The sequence below is a fragment of the Schistocerca gregaria genome, chromosome 2 (genome assembly GCF_023897955.1).
Source record: "Schistocerca gregaria isolate iqSchGreg1 chromosome 2, iqSchGreg1.2, whole genome shotgun sequence".
Lineage (NCBI taxonomy): Eukaryota > Metazoa > Arthropoda > Insecta > Orthoptera > Acrididae > Schistocerca > Schistocerca gregaria.
Window position 1 is genome coordinate 639,030,499 of NC_064921.1, and position 17,675 is coordinate 639,048,173.

The window sequence follows — 17,675 nt, forward strand, 5'->3', positions numbered from 1 at the left end:
ATCGATAAAGCTACTCGATCTTGATTAAAAAATAGTAGCGCGGGTGACAAACAGCTGTTTGTTGGTTTTACTTGCTGACATTATCAAAGTTGTCGTACTCTTTGCGACTCCTGTTGCTGAATGTCGTCATCTCATCTCGACTGCTTAGATTGTTTCTCTGTCGGGATCTTTACTTTTGTTGATTTTAATATTGCGTGGATCAAGTCACTCATGATTTTCTGTTGCTTGTATTAACTGCTGTTGGTCTTAATAATCCTGCACGACGGATCTTAACCTCTCTAACGACTGGTTTTCGGAAGTCTGTTCATGTGAATCGTCGTCTTACCCTCCCCCCCCCCCTGCCCCCTCCCATAGAAGTGTGTCGAGGTATCCTGCTGGGGCCTCCTGTATATAAGCAGTTATCAGTGCTATTTGTGGATCACTTACTGAAGTCCATAGCTGCTCGATTGGCTGGCTGGTCGTTACTGGGAGAGAGGTTCAGCGTTCGCGCGTATGACGATGACAATATGTTATTTCTTCGTACTCATGACGACATATCAGTGCTCAAGGAGGTTTTGGATGCATATTGTCGTCTTACAGGAGCACAGATTAATGACAGGAAGTGTCATGGTCTGTGGCAGTCACCTTTCATCGATCGTTGGGTGTTATTATTAACTGCTGTCCGATGAAGGTAACTGCGTTAAACTGGAAGTCCATTACGGACAGGATTCAAGGAGCAATCCTTGAACACGAGCGTTGCCTCCTCTCGTTACATCTTGAGGTTCTGACCCTAGAAACTTATGTGCTGAGAGAAAGCATATTTTGTTGCCCAAATTTTTCCCCTTCCTGCAGTGACGACCCGTAAATTACAATGATTATCGGGAGAGATTATTTGGCGAAACTCTATTTTTTGGATGCGCTATGAGGTTATGGTGAGACCCCGGCTGATGGGAAGTTCGGATCTCTCTGATGGTCAGATCAAGGTTTCTGCCTTATTTCTGCAACGAACTGTTTTAACGTGTCTTCGCGTCCCCCAACCACTTACATACGGGTGGCCTTTTTACGTGTCTCTTACCTACGAGCTTAGTGCCTCCTATAGACGCTGGTAGAGTAAATAATAAAAGTATATTAATAAATTTTTTATTGTTGTCAGTTATTGGGGGGGGACATTCTTTCCCAGTCACATCTATCTGTAAAAATGCTATTATCCCGCTGGACGTTTCCAAATGGTGCTTCCTCAGCAGCAGAGGCCCTGTCGCTAGGGACAGATCGGAAGGTTGTTTGGTCCTATGCCAGTCTACCTGTTTTTCTATAGAGAGTGGCGTTCTCACGATACTAAATTGTTCATAACCTTATTCCCACCTACGTTCAACTTTTTCGCATTGGCCTTAGTGACACAGAACGATGCAGTCGTTGCCAAGAAACTGATACATTATGTCATCGGTTGCTCGCCTACGAACACAATCATTGGAGTTGGCTCCTCAGGGTTGCCGGATCTCTCCCCATTTGAGAAAGTAAATATTGCGGGCAGGGCCCTCCAACCAGCTCGGTATTTTGGCGAAATAACGTGCAAATTGGACAGAGTTAGGCACGATATGCCTCAGAAGGACATCCAACAAATCTATGAATCAGTGCCAAGCCGACAACCTGAATAACAGCTTGCACAAGGGCGAGAGGTGGACCAACGCGTAACTGCTTTTGACAAGTTGTAAAGCTCTCTCTCTTGAATAAATCATCTAATTTTTCTGAAACTGGAATAATTTGTTTGTCTGTACGTGTAAATCACATCACCGATTTCTGCCTCATTCGAATATTTTTTTCCAGGTACGTTGTTCTTTTTTTTCTCATTGTCATAGTCCGCATGAAATGCTGCTAATGGTGAGTGCACGCTTCTATTTTAAATTGCATAAGGTTTGACGTAGTAAAAATTGTTGCCTCACAAACGTACCTGTCAAATTCTCAGTCGAATGCTTTACTGATATTTTCTCATAATTTAAGTTTGTTGGTAGATATACTAAGGCGATGATCGTGCCAATTACATAGTCAAATAAGTATTACTGCTACTGTATTAAAGCATTTTCAAATCTGATTGCCATTATCAGTCTATTATTAAAATACATTTCTATGACGTGCTATGTGTCTTGACAGAAAGTTAATAGTAGGGATATGGGGGCACAGGTGCAATTTTGATATCAAATTGATATGAAAATTAATTAAATTGATCCAATAATTCTCCCGCGACTAAGCTCACCCCCAACTTCTACCACTCCCAGAGATTTCGAGATTACAGTAAACTTCGTTCCACGACATTGCAACTGGACACCTGCGAGTCATCTTCAGGTGAGCTGTTTCGACAAGCTACGTGGTAACAGAGCAAAACGTTTAAGTTCTAAAAGTTTTTGAATGAGATGTCGGGACCATAGCATAATACGAAAATTTTCCAGAGTGTCACATTTTAAGACGGCCACTGCGCGGAAGATAGTCAGTAATATCGATGCACCCACATACGATTTAGCCAAAAAACTGGTTTTCTTACTGAGACTATTGGTTGGCAAATATCAGCATCATACACTAAACTCTGTCGATTTTATCAGCAGCATCGGGGCTCTCCACCTAAGTAGTTCGGATTTTCTAGATCGACTATTTTATTTTTAGCCAAGAATATTTTGAAAAGACTGACGGCGTCGTCATGCCCCCCCCCCCCCTCTTTGTCTCCCCTAGTGGCTAACTTCTTTATGGAGGATTTTGAGGGAAGAGCACTTGAATCGGCGGTTTCTAAACCAACTGTTTTTTTGGAGGTAGTAGATGATACATTCGTCATGTGGCCCCACGGAGAAGAAACGTTAAAGGAGTTTGTACATCTTTTTAACTCCATTCATGAGAACATTCGATTTACTGTGGAATTAGAGAAAGATGGTTGTCTGCCATTTCTGGATATTTTGGTTAGACAGAATAGTGAGGGGTCTGTGGGACATCCTGTTTGCTGCAAGTCCACTCACACTGATTTGTACTTGCTCTCCTCAAGTTGCCATCACCCATACCAAACCAACAGCGTGCTTAAAACCCTGGTACACAGGGCCCATACAATGTCAGATGCAGATAGTTTACCTAAGGAGCTTGCACATTTAAGAACAGTGTTGAGAGACAATGGATACTCGACCCGGCAAAGTAACAGAGTATTCTCAGCTAAAACCAAGAACCGGAAAATGGATAAAGATGAGAACGTCATTGCAAATATTTCCTTCAAAATAGCAAAAATCCTTAATAATTTTCAGGTGAAAATTATTTTCCACCCACCATCTAAGATTACGGGCCTCCTGGGATCAGTAAAGGATAATTTGTTGTTGTGGAAGGCAAAAATTTAAAAATAATTTGCCTTGTGGTTTGCGCTATACAGGACAAATAACTCGCACAGTGGAAGAACGTCGCACAGAACATAAACGTTGCACTCGCCTTCTGCAATCCAGCAAGCCTACAATTGCGCAACATTGTACCTCCAATGGACATTCAATATAGTAAAAAAAAAAAAAAAAAAACGCGGAAAATCTAATGAACTGTGACTGTAGCTACCAGCTGGATAATGCGTGGAATCCCGTCATCTCCGAGATTTGCTCCAGATGAAGACTCCAGAGTACTCTGATAACTGTGGCGAGCGGCAACGCCGAAGACAGCTGATCGTTGCAGGTCCACTTCCTAGGGAGCTGCCGCCAGGTGGTGCGGTCCTTCTGTTACCAAGACTCTGACACATGTGCAGTAGTGCTATCAGCGAGCTATATAAGAGGTGTGCAGAATGTCTTCGTCTCCTCGAACACAACTGCACCCTGTACATCGTCCGCCGACTGGATTCACCCACCCCCTGGTGTCTTCACTCCTGTCTGCCTCCAGCCCGCTGCCGCGTCTCCACCGTTGTGTCCTGCCATCTCTCCATCTCCACCTCCTTTCCCAACGCAAATTCCAGCACCTATCCCTCCCAGATGATGAGCTTCACCCTGATCTCTACCCTTCCTACCAACTCTAGCCCCACCTCCCCCCTCCTCCTCCTCATGGCTCCCCCTCCCTTCCTCTTCCATTCCACTGAGCGGTTTTCTCCCTTCTACGCCCCCCTCCGTTTCCCATACCCGCCTTCTGTGTCTCTGTGCTCCCTCCTAACTTGCTTTCCATCTCCCACCCCGCCTGTTAAAATGTTTCAAATCGCTCCTAGCACAATGGGACTTAACTTCTGGGGTCACCAGTCGTCTAGAACGTAGAATTAATTAAACCTAACTAACTTAAAGACATCACACACATCCATGCCCGAGGCAGGATTCGAACCTGCGACCGTAGCGGCCGCTCGGCTCCAGACTGTAGCGCCTAGAACAGCACGACCACTCCGGCCGGCCCATCCCGCCTGTCTCCTGCTTCTTGGTGCGCCCCCGATCGCCCCTTTTCTTCTTCTCCTCCCAGCCCCTTCATCCTTCCCTTCCCCACTGCACCTTCCTCTCCCCTCTTTTTCCCACCTCTCAGGCCCTCCATCCCTCGGCACGTCCGTACCAGTAGTTTTATTCTTCGTGAGTGCTTCGTCACTTACGGTGGTTTCTTTAAGTGTCTCTCGCTGTGTGTGTTTTTATACTGTGGTTGACTTTTAACTTGTGTGTGTGACTCCAGTGTATTTTAATTGTGCCACAGACCTCCAACTGTATTAGTTTAACTATATGCCGACTTTTTTTTTTAACTGTCCTCCAATGAATGTCCCTATATTAGTGTCTATTTTAACTTCACTTATCTCCATTTATTATATTTTTATAGCCCACTTTTTCTGCACTTTTTATATGCAAGTTCCCATGTGGGGCAGTGGAATGAAATTACAATAAAGAAAAAAAAGTCTTCGTCCGTCTTCGATGGCTCAGCTGAAGATGACTGGCAGGAGTCAAGCTGAAATATCGTGGATTGAAGTTTACGACGACCGGCGGCAATCCCGAAATGTTTTCGAACAGCTGTTCAGCTTTCTTCCACAGATACATGTGGTTAAAGCAGTGCCCGATGTCTGTGAGACAGCCTGGAAAAGCCAATAGAAGTAGCTCGGATACCGTCTTTAATAAAGCGGCAGAGGGAGAGAGGTGCCACACCTGTGGGTCCAGTGCTTCGTGGTAACGCGGCACCAGCACGTCCGGGGCGGCGCCGGGGCCCGCGAGGAAGGCGGCCACGGCGGCGGCGTCGCTGCCGGCTCCGGGGTTGAGGTGTGCGGGAAGCCCCGCCGCCCTCAGCAGGCGCTGCGCACGCTGTTCGGGGTGGGGCGGCGTCGCCCACGAGCACAGCGCCGAGCCGCTCATGCACAGCGCGCGGTCGAACAGGCCTGTCCCCACACAATAAACACTAGCCAGCTCACATCCTCAAAGGAACGTTAACGAAGAGAAGAGGTACTGTCTGTGATGAATATAAGGACAGTTCACCAAGTACGTGAGGTAGTAATGGAAAATGTGAGTAATCAGAGTGGACGTCTGTCACATGTCAGGCGTCTGGAGGCAGATGATTCTTCATTCAGTTGTTATACGAACATGAGCATGTATACTTTATGCTCTACGCCTGATATTTTATATAATGGTGGTTTTACTTATGACATACAGATATACTACGCCTTACATGTTCTTGAAGTATAATGCATGAGATCCGAAGGCAGCAACATAGTTTGCCGAAACTGGTAATCTAAATAAACGCTTTACAAAAGCGGACGTGGCTGTTTGAAAATTTTTTACTTCTGTTTTCGTATTGATCCAGATCACCTACAATTTGGACAACATCAAGTACATACAATCATTTTACATTATCTACATCTACTACTACATCTACATCTACATTCATACTCCCCAAGCCACCCAACGGTGTGGGGCGGAGGGCACTTTACGTGCCACTGTCATTACCTCCCATTCCTGTTCCAGTCGCGGGAAGAACGACTGCCGGAAAGCGTCCGTGCGCGCTCGAATCTCTCTAATTTTACATCCGTGATCTCCTCGGGAGGTATAAGTAGGCGGAAGCGATATATTCGATACCTCATCCAGAAACGCACCCTCTAGAAATCTGGACCGCAAGCTACACCGCGATGCAAAGCGTCTCTCTTACAGTCTGCCACTTGAGTTTGCTAAACATCTCCGTAATGCTATCACGCTTACTAAATAACATTGTGACGAAACGCGCCGCTCTTCTTGGGATCTTCTCTGTCTCCTCCGTCAACCCGATCTGTTACGAATCCCACACTGATGCGCAATACTCAAGTATAGGTCGAACGAGCGTTTTGTAAGCCACCTCCTTTGTTGATGGACTACATTTTCCAAGGACTCTCCCAATGAATCTCAATCTGGTACCCGCCTTACCAACAATTAATTTTATATGATAATTCCACTTCAAATCGTTTCGCACGCATACTCTCAGATACTTTACAGAAGTAACTGCTACCAGTGTTTGTTCCGCTATCATATAATCATACAATAAAGGATCCATCTTTCTATGTATTCGCAATACATTACACTTGTCTATGTTAAGTGTCAGTTGCCACTCCCTGCACCAAGTGCCTATCCGCTGCAGATCTTCCTGCATTTTGCTACAATTTTCTAATGCTGCAACGTCTCTGTATACTACACCATCGTCCGCGAAAAGCCGCATGGAACTTCCGACACTATCTTATAGGTCATATTGTCTACAACCCAAGGAAGCAAACCTAAGGACAATCAAACAAAACATTGGTCACCTCCACGAGTCATTACGCTAATACCGTATATCACTAACTCTAGCGCTGATAATGACCTCACTTCGCCGAGACAGAGAGCCCATAACTTTCTCCAGGTATACCATACCCAGATGAAGCCACTTATTGATATTAGCATTATATCCCGTAGAGCTACATAGCTACATGGATGTTGATTTCTATGTTTCATCCTCTGTTCAAACTAGTCTCAGACATTTTCTTTGGGATTACGATACAGTGAGTTAGCTGGGAATGAATTCATGCAGTCCTGCAAACACAGCTGTAATGTGGAAAGTGACAGTGTTCACATCATACTCATAAAGATGTTGAAGAAAGGAACACTGACAACACTGAACCAAACATGCCGGTCCACATTCATGGCTACCTGAAGTTGCAGCACAAATCATGGTACGTCAGTTGACGGCTTGCATCATTTGAAAACAGACGAAATCACGACTCATTTGACCTCACTACGCGCCTCCAGTCCCGTAGTGTCCGGTTTCTGTGTTGTTTTGGCTACTGAAGACGTGCGGCCTTACGTGCTGTGTGACCAATGACCAGACTCTTAATGTTTGCACACGGTTCCCTTCGTAATGTTTGGTCGTAAGATCGTTGCGTTGGACGCGAATCCACCGACAACAGCACTTCCTGTCTGGTTCGAAGCCGATTGTCGTTGGCAGGACGCCACACTTGTCTCCAGTAGTTGTCGGTTAGGATCTTTCTGCGAGTGGTAGATCAATCCTCTAAGACGCGTTCGGCAAGCCATGTTGATACATCAGTAAATCTGGGTATGATCACGGTTTTCTCCAAAGACTGTAGTTCCTTACTGCCATTGTGTCACGTCTTCACGTCCACCCATCACACTGTGGTGATGTCACACAGTAGATTGGCGCACACATCACTTCACTGCCATGACTTACGCTATCAGTAGAGGTCAACATGTCCGCCTTGCACTGATTCTAGACCGTCTACAGCGTCTCAGTTACGGTGGCTAACAATTTGTCTGTAATTTCAGGCTACTCATAATACATTCTCGGAGCTCTGCGAGAAATCACCTGCGAGGGGAATGAGAAAAAAAAAATGCCAAGAAGTGGCGAACTCCAACAGGAACCACTGGCAGGAAACAGGCGACCCAGCGACTTGTCCGATGTTCCTAAGTGGGATCACGCCGGGACGCGACTGGTTCGCAGCGACAAGAATCCATTACGGGGATTATTGTCACGAAGCAAAAGACATAAAGAAATGACGGCTCACCTGTTTCTGATAGAAATTTTCACATCATCCAACGAATTTTTAAGTTTTCGCAGTTTGGTTTTCACTCTGGACTACAGAAACATCTATGCAACAAACTGCCGTCGACCTTCATTGTTTTACACTGATCTGTTAAGTGGCGAATATTGTCTCAAACGTTTGTAGATTTTGATCCCCGTTTTGTATTTTATTGACCATTTGTTGAATAAATACTGTAGAACTAATGCAGATCACGGATCTCTCTTCTTGTATTTGGAGTGTCTATTAATGTTTTATGTTGTGCGTGTACTATTCGTTTCTGCACATCCAACAGTAATTGCCACGAAGAGAATGGCCCTACTTTTAGGCTTCATATCTTGGTAGTTTAGGGCTTCTATTTCTGAAATATGTATTTGTATTGTGCAGTAGGTCCCCCAAAATTATTTTATTTTATTTTGATTTGCTATCGATTATTATTGTACAATGTTAGCGAAAAATTGACAACTCTGAACAAGGAACAAGTTTTTTTGGGGGGCGGGGCGGGGGAGGAAGAGACCTAGTTGCTCGATTCCTATTTGAGGTAAAAATCTTTTGGTTTCATCTGAACCAGAGGCCGTTTGTACAGCCATTGGAACATCTGTCTTATTGTAGCTATCCTACTGTATATTAAGCAATGTTTTAATGACGATCAGGAGTTGGCGTCCAGGCACATTCTGCGAAGCGATTAATTCCTATTACAGAAGATTTTAACTGGGCTGACATCGATGCTAAGCTAGTGGCATAGTTTGTATGAGCACCCTGCACATTTTATGAGGTCATAGCAATCTATAAAAGGGTAGAAAATTGGATGCACAAAATTACCGGCCAATTTCACGGACATAGATTTGTTGTAGAATCAGGGCACATATTTTGTGTTCAGAAGCCGGCCGGGGTGACTGAGCGGTTCTAGGCGCTACAATCTGGAACCGCGCTACCGCTAGGGTCGCAGATTCGAATCCTGCCTCGGGCATGGATGTGTGTGATGTCCTTAGGTTAGTTAGGTTTAAGTAGTTCTAAGTTCTAGGGGACTAATGACCTCAGAAGATAAGTCCCATAGTGCTCAGAGCCATTTGAACCATTTTTTGTGTTCAGACATAAGGACCTTCCTAGACTCTGAGGAGCTCATCTGCAGAAACCAGCACGGTTTTAGGAAACAGCGGTCATACAAGACACAGCTGGCCTTCTTTGCGCATGATATACAACAGGCTCTAGATACCGCTCCTAAGTTGATGCCATATTCCTCTACATTTGAACGGCGTTCGACTCAGTTCCGTACTGTCGCTTGCTCCAAAAAGTACGCGCTTACGGTCTATCCGATGACTGTTGGATAGAAAGTTTTCTAACAGACAGAGAGCAGTATGTCGTCCTGAATGGGGAGACTTCAACAAAAAACAAGCGTAACATGAGGTGTGCCCCAGGGCAGCGTATTAGGTCCGCTGCTTTTACGATTTACATAAACGATCTGATTGATGGTAGTGACAATGGCATTAGACTGTTTGCCGATGATGCTGTAGTCTATAGGAAAGTAGTATTACACGAAAGTTGTGGACAAATCAATGAGGGATTGCACAAAATAAATGTGAGGTGTAATGACTGGCAGTTATCTCTCAATATTAGTAATTGTAACCTGCTGCGTGTAACACAGCCAAAATCCCTATTAAAGTGCAAAATAAATGCCCTGTCTTTTCAAGCGGTAACATCCGTCAAGTATCTGGGTGTGACTATTCGAAATGATCTCAAATGGAACGATCAGATTACCCAAGTAACGGGTAAGGTGAACTCTAGATTGAGGTTTATTGGTAGAATCCTGAAGCGATGCAGTCTTCAACAAAGGAAATTGCTTGCAATACTTTAGTTCGTCCAGTCTTACACTATTGTTCGTCTGTATGGGACACTTACCAGTTGGGTCTGATTCAAGAGATTGAGAAGGTCCACAGAAGAGCGGCAAGATTCGTGGCACGTACATTTAGCCATACCGAAAGCGTTACAAATCTCACAGAAAGCTTGAAGTGGGATACACTTGCAGAGGGACGATGCGCTAAACGGAAGGGGCTGTTCACTAAATTCCAAAATCCGATCTTCTCCGAGGATGTAGAGCATATATTATTAGCACCAACTTTCAAATAGTCCAATGATCACCAATCGAAGATAAGGGAAATTAGAGCTCGTACTGAGGCGTTCATACAGTCGTTTTCTCCCGCGCGCCCCGCGAGTGGAACAGAGGGGGGATATATGACTTTGACGCGAATAGTGCCCTCCGCCACACACCGTTTCGTGGGTAGCGCAGTATATATGTAGGTGTAGAAAACACTCACTCTTAAGTAACTCCGAACTGAAGCGAGACTGATGGTTTAAATTTGGTTCACCGGTGTATTGGACCTTGGTCGAAGATGAGTTTTAATCGTTTGAAAATATCTTGCATCATTTGGAGCTTACTTTCAAAAAACCTGTTTCTTTGGGACGTTTCGGTAGCTCGCCACTGCTGTACTTTAAACTTGTACAACTCAGTTCAAACTGTAGCATGAGGGTAGATAAACGAATAAAGTAAAAAAATTGTTTTATTCAATAATGTTTATCTGTTGTCGAGATACAATAGTTTAAAGTCGAGCTAAACCTAGCATGTAAAATTCATTGTTGCGTGAATTGAATGCGCGGAAACGGTTTAGAGTGAATCAAATTAAAAAATGCGTTCTTAGGATAAAACTGACTACTCGCTCTCAAAAATTTGATTTCATTCCGATTTTACGTGAAAAAATCCTTTTTTGGGAGATTTTTAGCGCACCACGTCTGTGTTTCAGATTACTGCAAATCGCTTCAAATTTTGTAAGACGGTAGACAAATACATGTAATTGATGGGTCGCCTTTTTGTTTTGTGAAAGTCTTATTCGTTGACACGATATAAGCAACGTGGTTATAAAGACAATAAAAAAAAGCTATATCTACATCTACATCACACTCCGCAAGTCAATTAATAGTGTGTAGCGGAGGGTACTTTCGGTACCACTATCTGATCCCTCCACTCACGAATAGAGCGAGGGAAGAATGATTGTCGGTAAGCCTCTGTATTGGCTCTAATTTCTCGAATTTTTTCCTAGTGGTCAATACGCGAGATGTATGTGAGGGGAAGTACTATGTTGTCTGATTCCTCCTGAAAAGTACTGTCCCGAAATTGCAATCGTAAATCTCTCCGTGATGCACAACGCCTCTCTTGTAACGTCCGCCAGCGCAGTTTATTTGGCATCTCCGCAACGCTCTCTCACCAGCTAAACAATCCCGTGACGAAACGCACCGCTCTTTGTTGGATCTTCTCTATCAGTCCTACCTGATAGGGATCCCAGATAGATGAACGATACTCAAAATCGGGGAAAAAATCTGCTTATAAGCCTCTTTTTTCGTGGATGAGTTACATTTCCTTAAGATTCTTCCGATGAATCTGAGTCTGGTGTGTGCTTTTCCCACTACCTGTTTTGTACGGTCAGTCCACTTAAGGTCGGTCTGGATGGTTACGCCCAGATATTTTACGGTAAACGCTGTCTCCCGCTGTTTGTCATCAATAGTGTAGCTGTACAGTAGTGGATTTCTTTTCCTATGTAAGCGCATTATGTTACATTTATTAACGTTCACGGTCAACTGCCAGAGATTGCACCATTCATCAGATCCTTGCAGGCCGTTCTGCAAATTCTTACTTTGTTCTGGGGTTGCTGCTTTGGTACAGAAAACTGCATCATCTGCGATTAGCCTAAAAGAGCATCCGACGCTTTCTACGAGGTCATTTACATACACTGCAAACAGTAACGGTCCTCTCACACTTCCCTGTGGTACTCCAGATATTATCTTTACATCTCTCGATTTAGTTCTGTTAAGAGCGAAGATCTGAGTTCTGTCTGCAAGAAAGTCTTGAATCTAATCGCTGGTCTGCTCCGATGATCCGTAAGCGCGTATTTTTTTTCATGAAATGGCAATGCGGGACTGTGTCAAACGCCTTACTGAAATCAAGCAACTCGGCATCAACCTGAGCGCCGTTGTCCACTGCGCTGTGGATCTCATGGGGGAACAGAGCGAGTTGAGTTTAGCAGGATCTCTGTTTCCAGAATGAGATTTTCACTCTGCAGCGGAGTGTGCGCTGATATGAAACTTCAAGGCAGATTAAAACTGTGTGCCAAAAGCAAAGGTCCCGAGTTCGAGTCTCGGTCGGTCACACAGTTTTAATCTGCCAGGAAGTTTCAGGATCTCTGTTTGCGGAATCCATGTTGATTTTTATAGAGATGTTCATTTTCCAAAAACGTCATAATTCTTGAGCATAAAACATGTTCGATAGTTATACAACAGATTGACGTCAACGATATAGGTCTATAATTGTGTGGATATGTCTTATGGCCTTTCTTAAAAACGGGAATGACCAGTACTTTTTCCAGTCGTTAGGTACCTTTCGTTGTTCAAGCGATAAATTACTGCTAGAAGGGAAGCAAGTTCTTTCGCATAATCTTTATAGAATCTTATACGTATCTCATCTGGTCCTGAAGCCTTTCCACTGACAAGCGACTGCAGCTGCTTTTCAGTTTCGCGATCGGTTATCTCAATATCTGTCATTTCGATGTTCCTACGGCGATTGAAAGGAGTGACAGTGTTACTATCTTCCTCGGTGAAATGATTTCGGAAGACCGAATTCAGTATTTTGGCCTTCTCCTCTGTCATCTCACGTTTCGGTGCCGGTGTGTTAGCTGACGAACAGATGATTTTGACCCACTTACTGATTTTAAATACGACTAAAATCTCTTAGGGTTTTTACTCAGTTCGGTTGACAATGCCTTACTTTCAAAATCATTGAACGTTTCTCTCATTGCTTTCCTTACGCTCATTTTCGCTTCGTTCAGCTTTTGTTTGTCTGGTAGGTTTTTACTTCACTTGAATCTGAGATGAAGTGCTCTTTGCTTACGTAGCTCTTTTCTGCCACAGCTATTAAACCTCGGTGAATCTTTCCCATCCCTTAAAACCTTACTCGGAACATACTTATCTATGGCGTATTGAACGATGCCCCTGAATTTTTTGCGTTTGTTCTCCACATCTTCGTCCTCTTTACCGAATATTTGACGCTGACTGCTGAGATAATTCTGAAATTTGTATCCTGTCACCCTCTAAGTAGCCTGTTTGTATAATGGCAGCGCTATATACTGTGTTAATATCACTGACAGCGCTCTGCGTCCTCGGCAAGAGATTCTATGGTTGGACGGACTAGCAGTTAGCGAGTGGATAGAGAAGTGTATGGACATGTTTTCCTTAGTAGAGACTATTTTGGTAGGACACGTAATGTAAAGTGAGATGAAATTCCTTATAAGAAACTATGCTTGGAAAGAAATGATAATGTATGTATTTGTTGATAATATTTAGGTAGTGGAATTATGGACAACTATATAATTTCTGGAACTGGACATCATACGAATGAGGTAATAATTTTCTAAATACATTATTTGCTCTTGAACAAAATATTTCTTTTGCTAACCATATGCCTCCTGGTAGTTAGAGTCTGTAGTAGTTACAATCTTTTTATTTAGTTGACTGTTGCTACTTGCTGTAATTGCTGTAGTTCCTATTATAAAGATTTTCTGTGAGGTAAGTGACTTATGAAAAAGTGTAGGGTTTCCACTATCGCGATTCGTAATTGAAATGAGTTTAGGCAATTAATAGAGTTGGAGGTAGTTTCATATTTCTGTAATTTAATATTTTTTGGATTTGTGTTATTGTTGTAATTTTTTGCAAGTCAGGGCTATTCTTTGTGTTAATTATGGAAGTCATGTTGTCAATGTATAGCAGTCAGAATGCGTTGGGCTTGTATATTGAGGGTAATAAATGAATAGGTTAAGTCTGAGTTGTCTTTGTCAGGGAAAATTCTGTTGGTCAGTGTTTAATAAAAAAAATATTTTAAGAGTTAGTTTCACCTGTCGACCCTTAGCCGAGAATAATTCACTTTACTTCTGATTTCCTTGTATTTCGAATAATTAGTGCATGATTAGAAATTAGTTATTATTTACTGTTGGCGAGAAATGGTACGTATGGAATTTCCTTTGTAGTTGTAGTTTCTTATTTTTGTACTGTATTGTCATGAGCAAAGTAGTTGTGGTATGCAGTATCTCGCAGGCGTTTGCAAATAATTAGATTTTTATTGTTTTCAATGGTATTTAGGAGTATGTTCTTAGTTTTGCTTTTCAAATTGATTTTGTTTTATTGTGTAAAGTAGTGTGATAATCATGACGAGTTAAAGGCGTAACACTAGGAAGCAAAGCAAACTGAGAAAAGACAGTAATGGCGAGCATAGCTTGTTAGCACAGCCTAGTAACGAACTGACAAATGTTCAAGACAATAATTTGGTAATAGTGCATAGGGACATGGACCAGACAGCAAATAACGGGGTAGAAATCGAAACAATCAGTCAACAGGGAACTATTGACGATCGATCGTTCGGTAACAGTTCGCCTGAGGAATTCGAAATAATAGAACAAAATCTTTCAAATATCGTAGATTCAGGTTTTGCAACAATATACTTTTTTCAGTTAAATCAAGACACACACTCTGCTTTCCAAAATACGAATATTGCCAGTGCAAACGCACTGACGAAAAGCACAAAGGAACATGTTTCAGTCACTAATGCATTTTTATTGCAATTAATTCAAAAATTTGATCAAACAAACCGAAAGCGTCCATAGTTAGACATAAGTAACAAAATAACAAACAAAACAGCAACAATTTCAAAAGTTAGACACAAAGGAACAAAATCAGAAACAAACACAACAACAACTTCAAAAGCTAGACACAATCGACGAAATTAAACAAGCACTTAAATATACATAAGAAGATTTAACAGCTGAGATACACAAAATCGAACTGAAGTATCAAAACATTTCTGAAGACATAAAAACACAAATTTTTGACTGTTTACAGCCTATTTTTTCGCTGCTTGAAGACACTTTACAGAAGCAGCAATAAAAGAACTGCAGATCATTGTACATGAAAATCACGACACCTTGCAAGCCAAATTTGACTCTGTAGCATCTACCGATACGGTCGAGCAAATTGTGAAAAATCAGGAAAACTTAAAGGACACAGTAGATACGATTACGACACAACTGGAAGCTCTAAAACTTGGATCAGAAAAACACACGGAAGAAATCAGCACACTATCGAAAAAAATAGCGGAACTTTCGGATCAGTTAACAAATTTATTTACGAAGGTAGATGATGATTTGAATGAACAAGACAGGTAGCTTTTACTGACAAGTAGAAGTACGAGAAAATTTGGAAATTTCAATAGAGTCAGAAAGAAATTAATACGCAACACAAAAGAGAAATGCGGGTAGCACAAGATCAGATTTCACAGGTGATACAAGAATTACATATTTCAGAGGATACTCGCGCTCCGACACGAGAAGAGGGATTTAGAAATACGGAAAAGTCACACGGTAAACGACCCGTAATAATACATGGTATTTCGGAGATCTTCAACAGAGTCGGCAGGGAGCAGCGAGCCTTGAGATGGAACGGTCGACACGACGTAACAGTAACCAATTTGCGACTAGCTAACACGATGACTTCGACTATAAGCTCTGCATCACAATGCGTAAATTTAAAACAGTCATGAATTCTAGTAATGACATACATCCGTAAGCTTGGCTTCGTCAATTTTCTCATTATTTTCCTGCTAATTGGTCATTAGAGCATAGATTAGAATTTATGTGTGGCTATTTAGAAAATGAACTAGCTGTAAGAAAGCGCTCGGTTACTGGCGACTGTCAAAATAAAGGAGATTTTTATCATGCCTTCCTTGCTGTATATTGATGTCAGGCTACAGAAGATCGAGTAAAAGCAGTATTATAAAGATGAAGCATTTCAAAGAGTCTAAATTTTCTCGACCTGCAAAATATTTTGAAGATACGTTACACAAGAATCAGTATTTGCCAAACCCGTACAGACCCTCGGAACTTATTCGCATTTACGTAATTAAATTGCCTGAACACTTAAGACATATCATTTTGGCTGGATCTTGTAAAAATGATATCGAAGCTTTTCAGTCTCTTGGGAACATCATAATCGTGTCCTCAGCAGTTTGTTACGTATTTTTGCTGAATCTGCAATGACAGCTAACTTGGAAAAACCTGAATTCGGTAGCTAAAGGTGAAGTTTTCGGGTCACATTATTTCTTCTGACGGCATTCAGCCGGATCGTGAAAAGCTGGAAGCAATCAGAGCTATTCCTGTTCTATCCACGAAAAGACAAGTTCGCAGTTTCGTAGGTCTCGTGACACTGATGGTCTCGTGAATGAATGGGAAGGGGAGGCTGGCAAAGCTTATAGGTGACAGTGTAGTGGGTGGTGGTGGAATCACTAATGGAAAAATTCCTGCAGTAGTTGGTGTTAGAGCTGCATCTTTTTTAGATTGAAATCATCTGTTAGGCATCTCTAAGGCTCAACCTCAGAGGACTTCATGTTTCCAAGCAGGGAAGGAATTAGCATGTTTCATCAAAACGTATGAGGTATTAGAGATAAAGTTACTCTGAAATTATTGGTATATCGGAGCACCATTTAAATAATTTAACAATTCAGTGTCTTCCTTTACCAGGATACAGATTAGCTGGTTGTTTTTCACGGTGATCCTTGTGGGGTGGGGGAGTGGCTAAATACGTAAAAAAATAGTCTTCCATTTGAGTCCATAGACGTATCACGGCACTGCACTGAACAGATATTTGAATGCTGCGCAGAGGCAGTTGAATTTAGTAAAACTAAACTTCTGATTGTTGTTATTTATAGGTCCCCTAACTCTGACTTCAGAGTATTCTTGCTCAAGCTAGAGAGGATTCTTGATTCACTTTGTAGAAAGTACCAGAAATTAGTTGTTTGTGGTGACTTCAATATACATTTTGTATATGATGGTGCGAGAAGAAGGATGTTGGTAGATCTCCTAAATTCATATGATCTGAAGCACACTGTGTTTTCTCCAACAAGGGTGCAGGGGAACAATAGCACAGCCATAGACAAAATTTTTATTCATTCTTCATAGCTAAATGGGAAGTCTGTTAGTAAAAGGGTGAATGGCCTTTCAGACCATGATGCACAAATTTTAACACTGAAAAGCTTTTGTACTCAAACAAATGTCACATATAATTACAAACCATGTAGGAAAGTTAATCCAACAGCAATAGAGAGTTTTTTGGACTCTCTAACTAACATTTTGCCAGCACGAGTGGCTGGCATTATTAAAGCTTCACCCTCCATTGTTGGTGGTGAGCTGGAGTCGAGGTCGCAGCTGCAGACCATGTTTACCTGTCGTGTCAACGTCCAAGGGCTTCTGGTGCGGTTCTCCTCTTGTTACATGCGACGGTTGTTCGCTGTGGCATAGGAAGTCAGAATTTGATTACCTTAAGGATTTCTTCTTTCTTGGTGAAGCTTTTCTTGTAAAGTCATCAGGTGGACGTTGGCCGAAGAACCTGCGACAGAAGCCAATAGGCAGTTTGTCATCAAGTGGCCATGAAAGACATAACAATTTTGTATTACGCCTCTACGAGGAAGAGATCTGCAGATTGTACCGACGCTTTGATCAACGGCGGAAGAAGAAAGCGGGACTGATGTCTTCTCATGCCTTTCTGTCGCGGTGCCGGGATGAAGGTGCTACACCGAAGTTCTTGAAACGTAAACTCTTATTCACCAGTGCCCAAGCACATC

At 42.5% G+C, this 17,675-nt stretch overlaps 1 protein-coding gene across 1 annotated transcript in view; it reads right to left on the reverse strand.

Annotated features, from left to right (window-relative positions):
• LOC126335912 (esterase FE4-like) overlaps positions 1–17,675 on the reverse strand; it is a 65,203-nt gene that overhangs the window by 12,093 nt on the left and 35,435 nt on the right. The window contains exon 5 of the mRNA XM_049999386.1: positions 5,160–5,311. Within this exon, the coding sequence (XP_049855343.1) occupies positions 5,160–5,311 (152 nt within the window). The remainder of the gene's footprint in view (positions 1–5,159; positions 5,312–17,675) is intronic.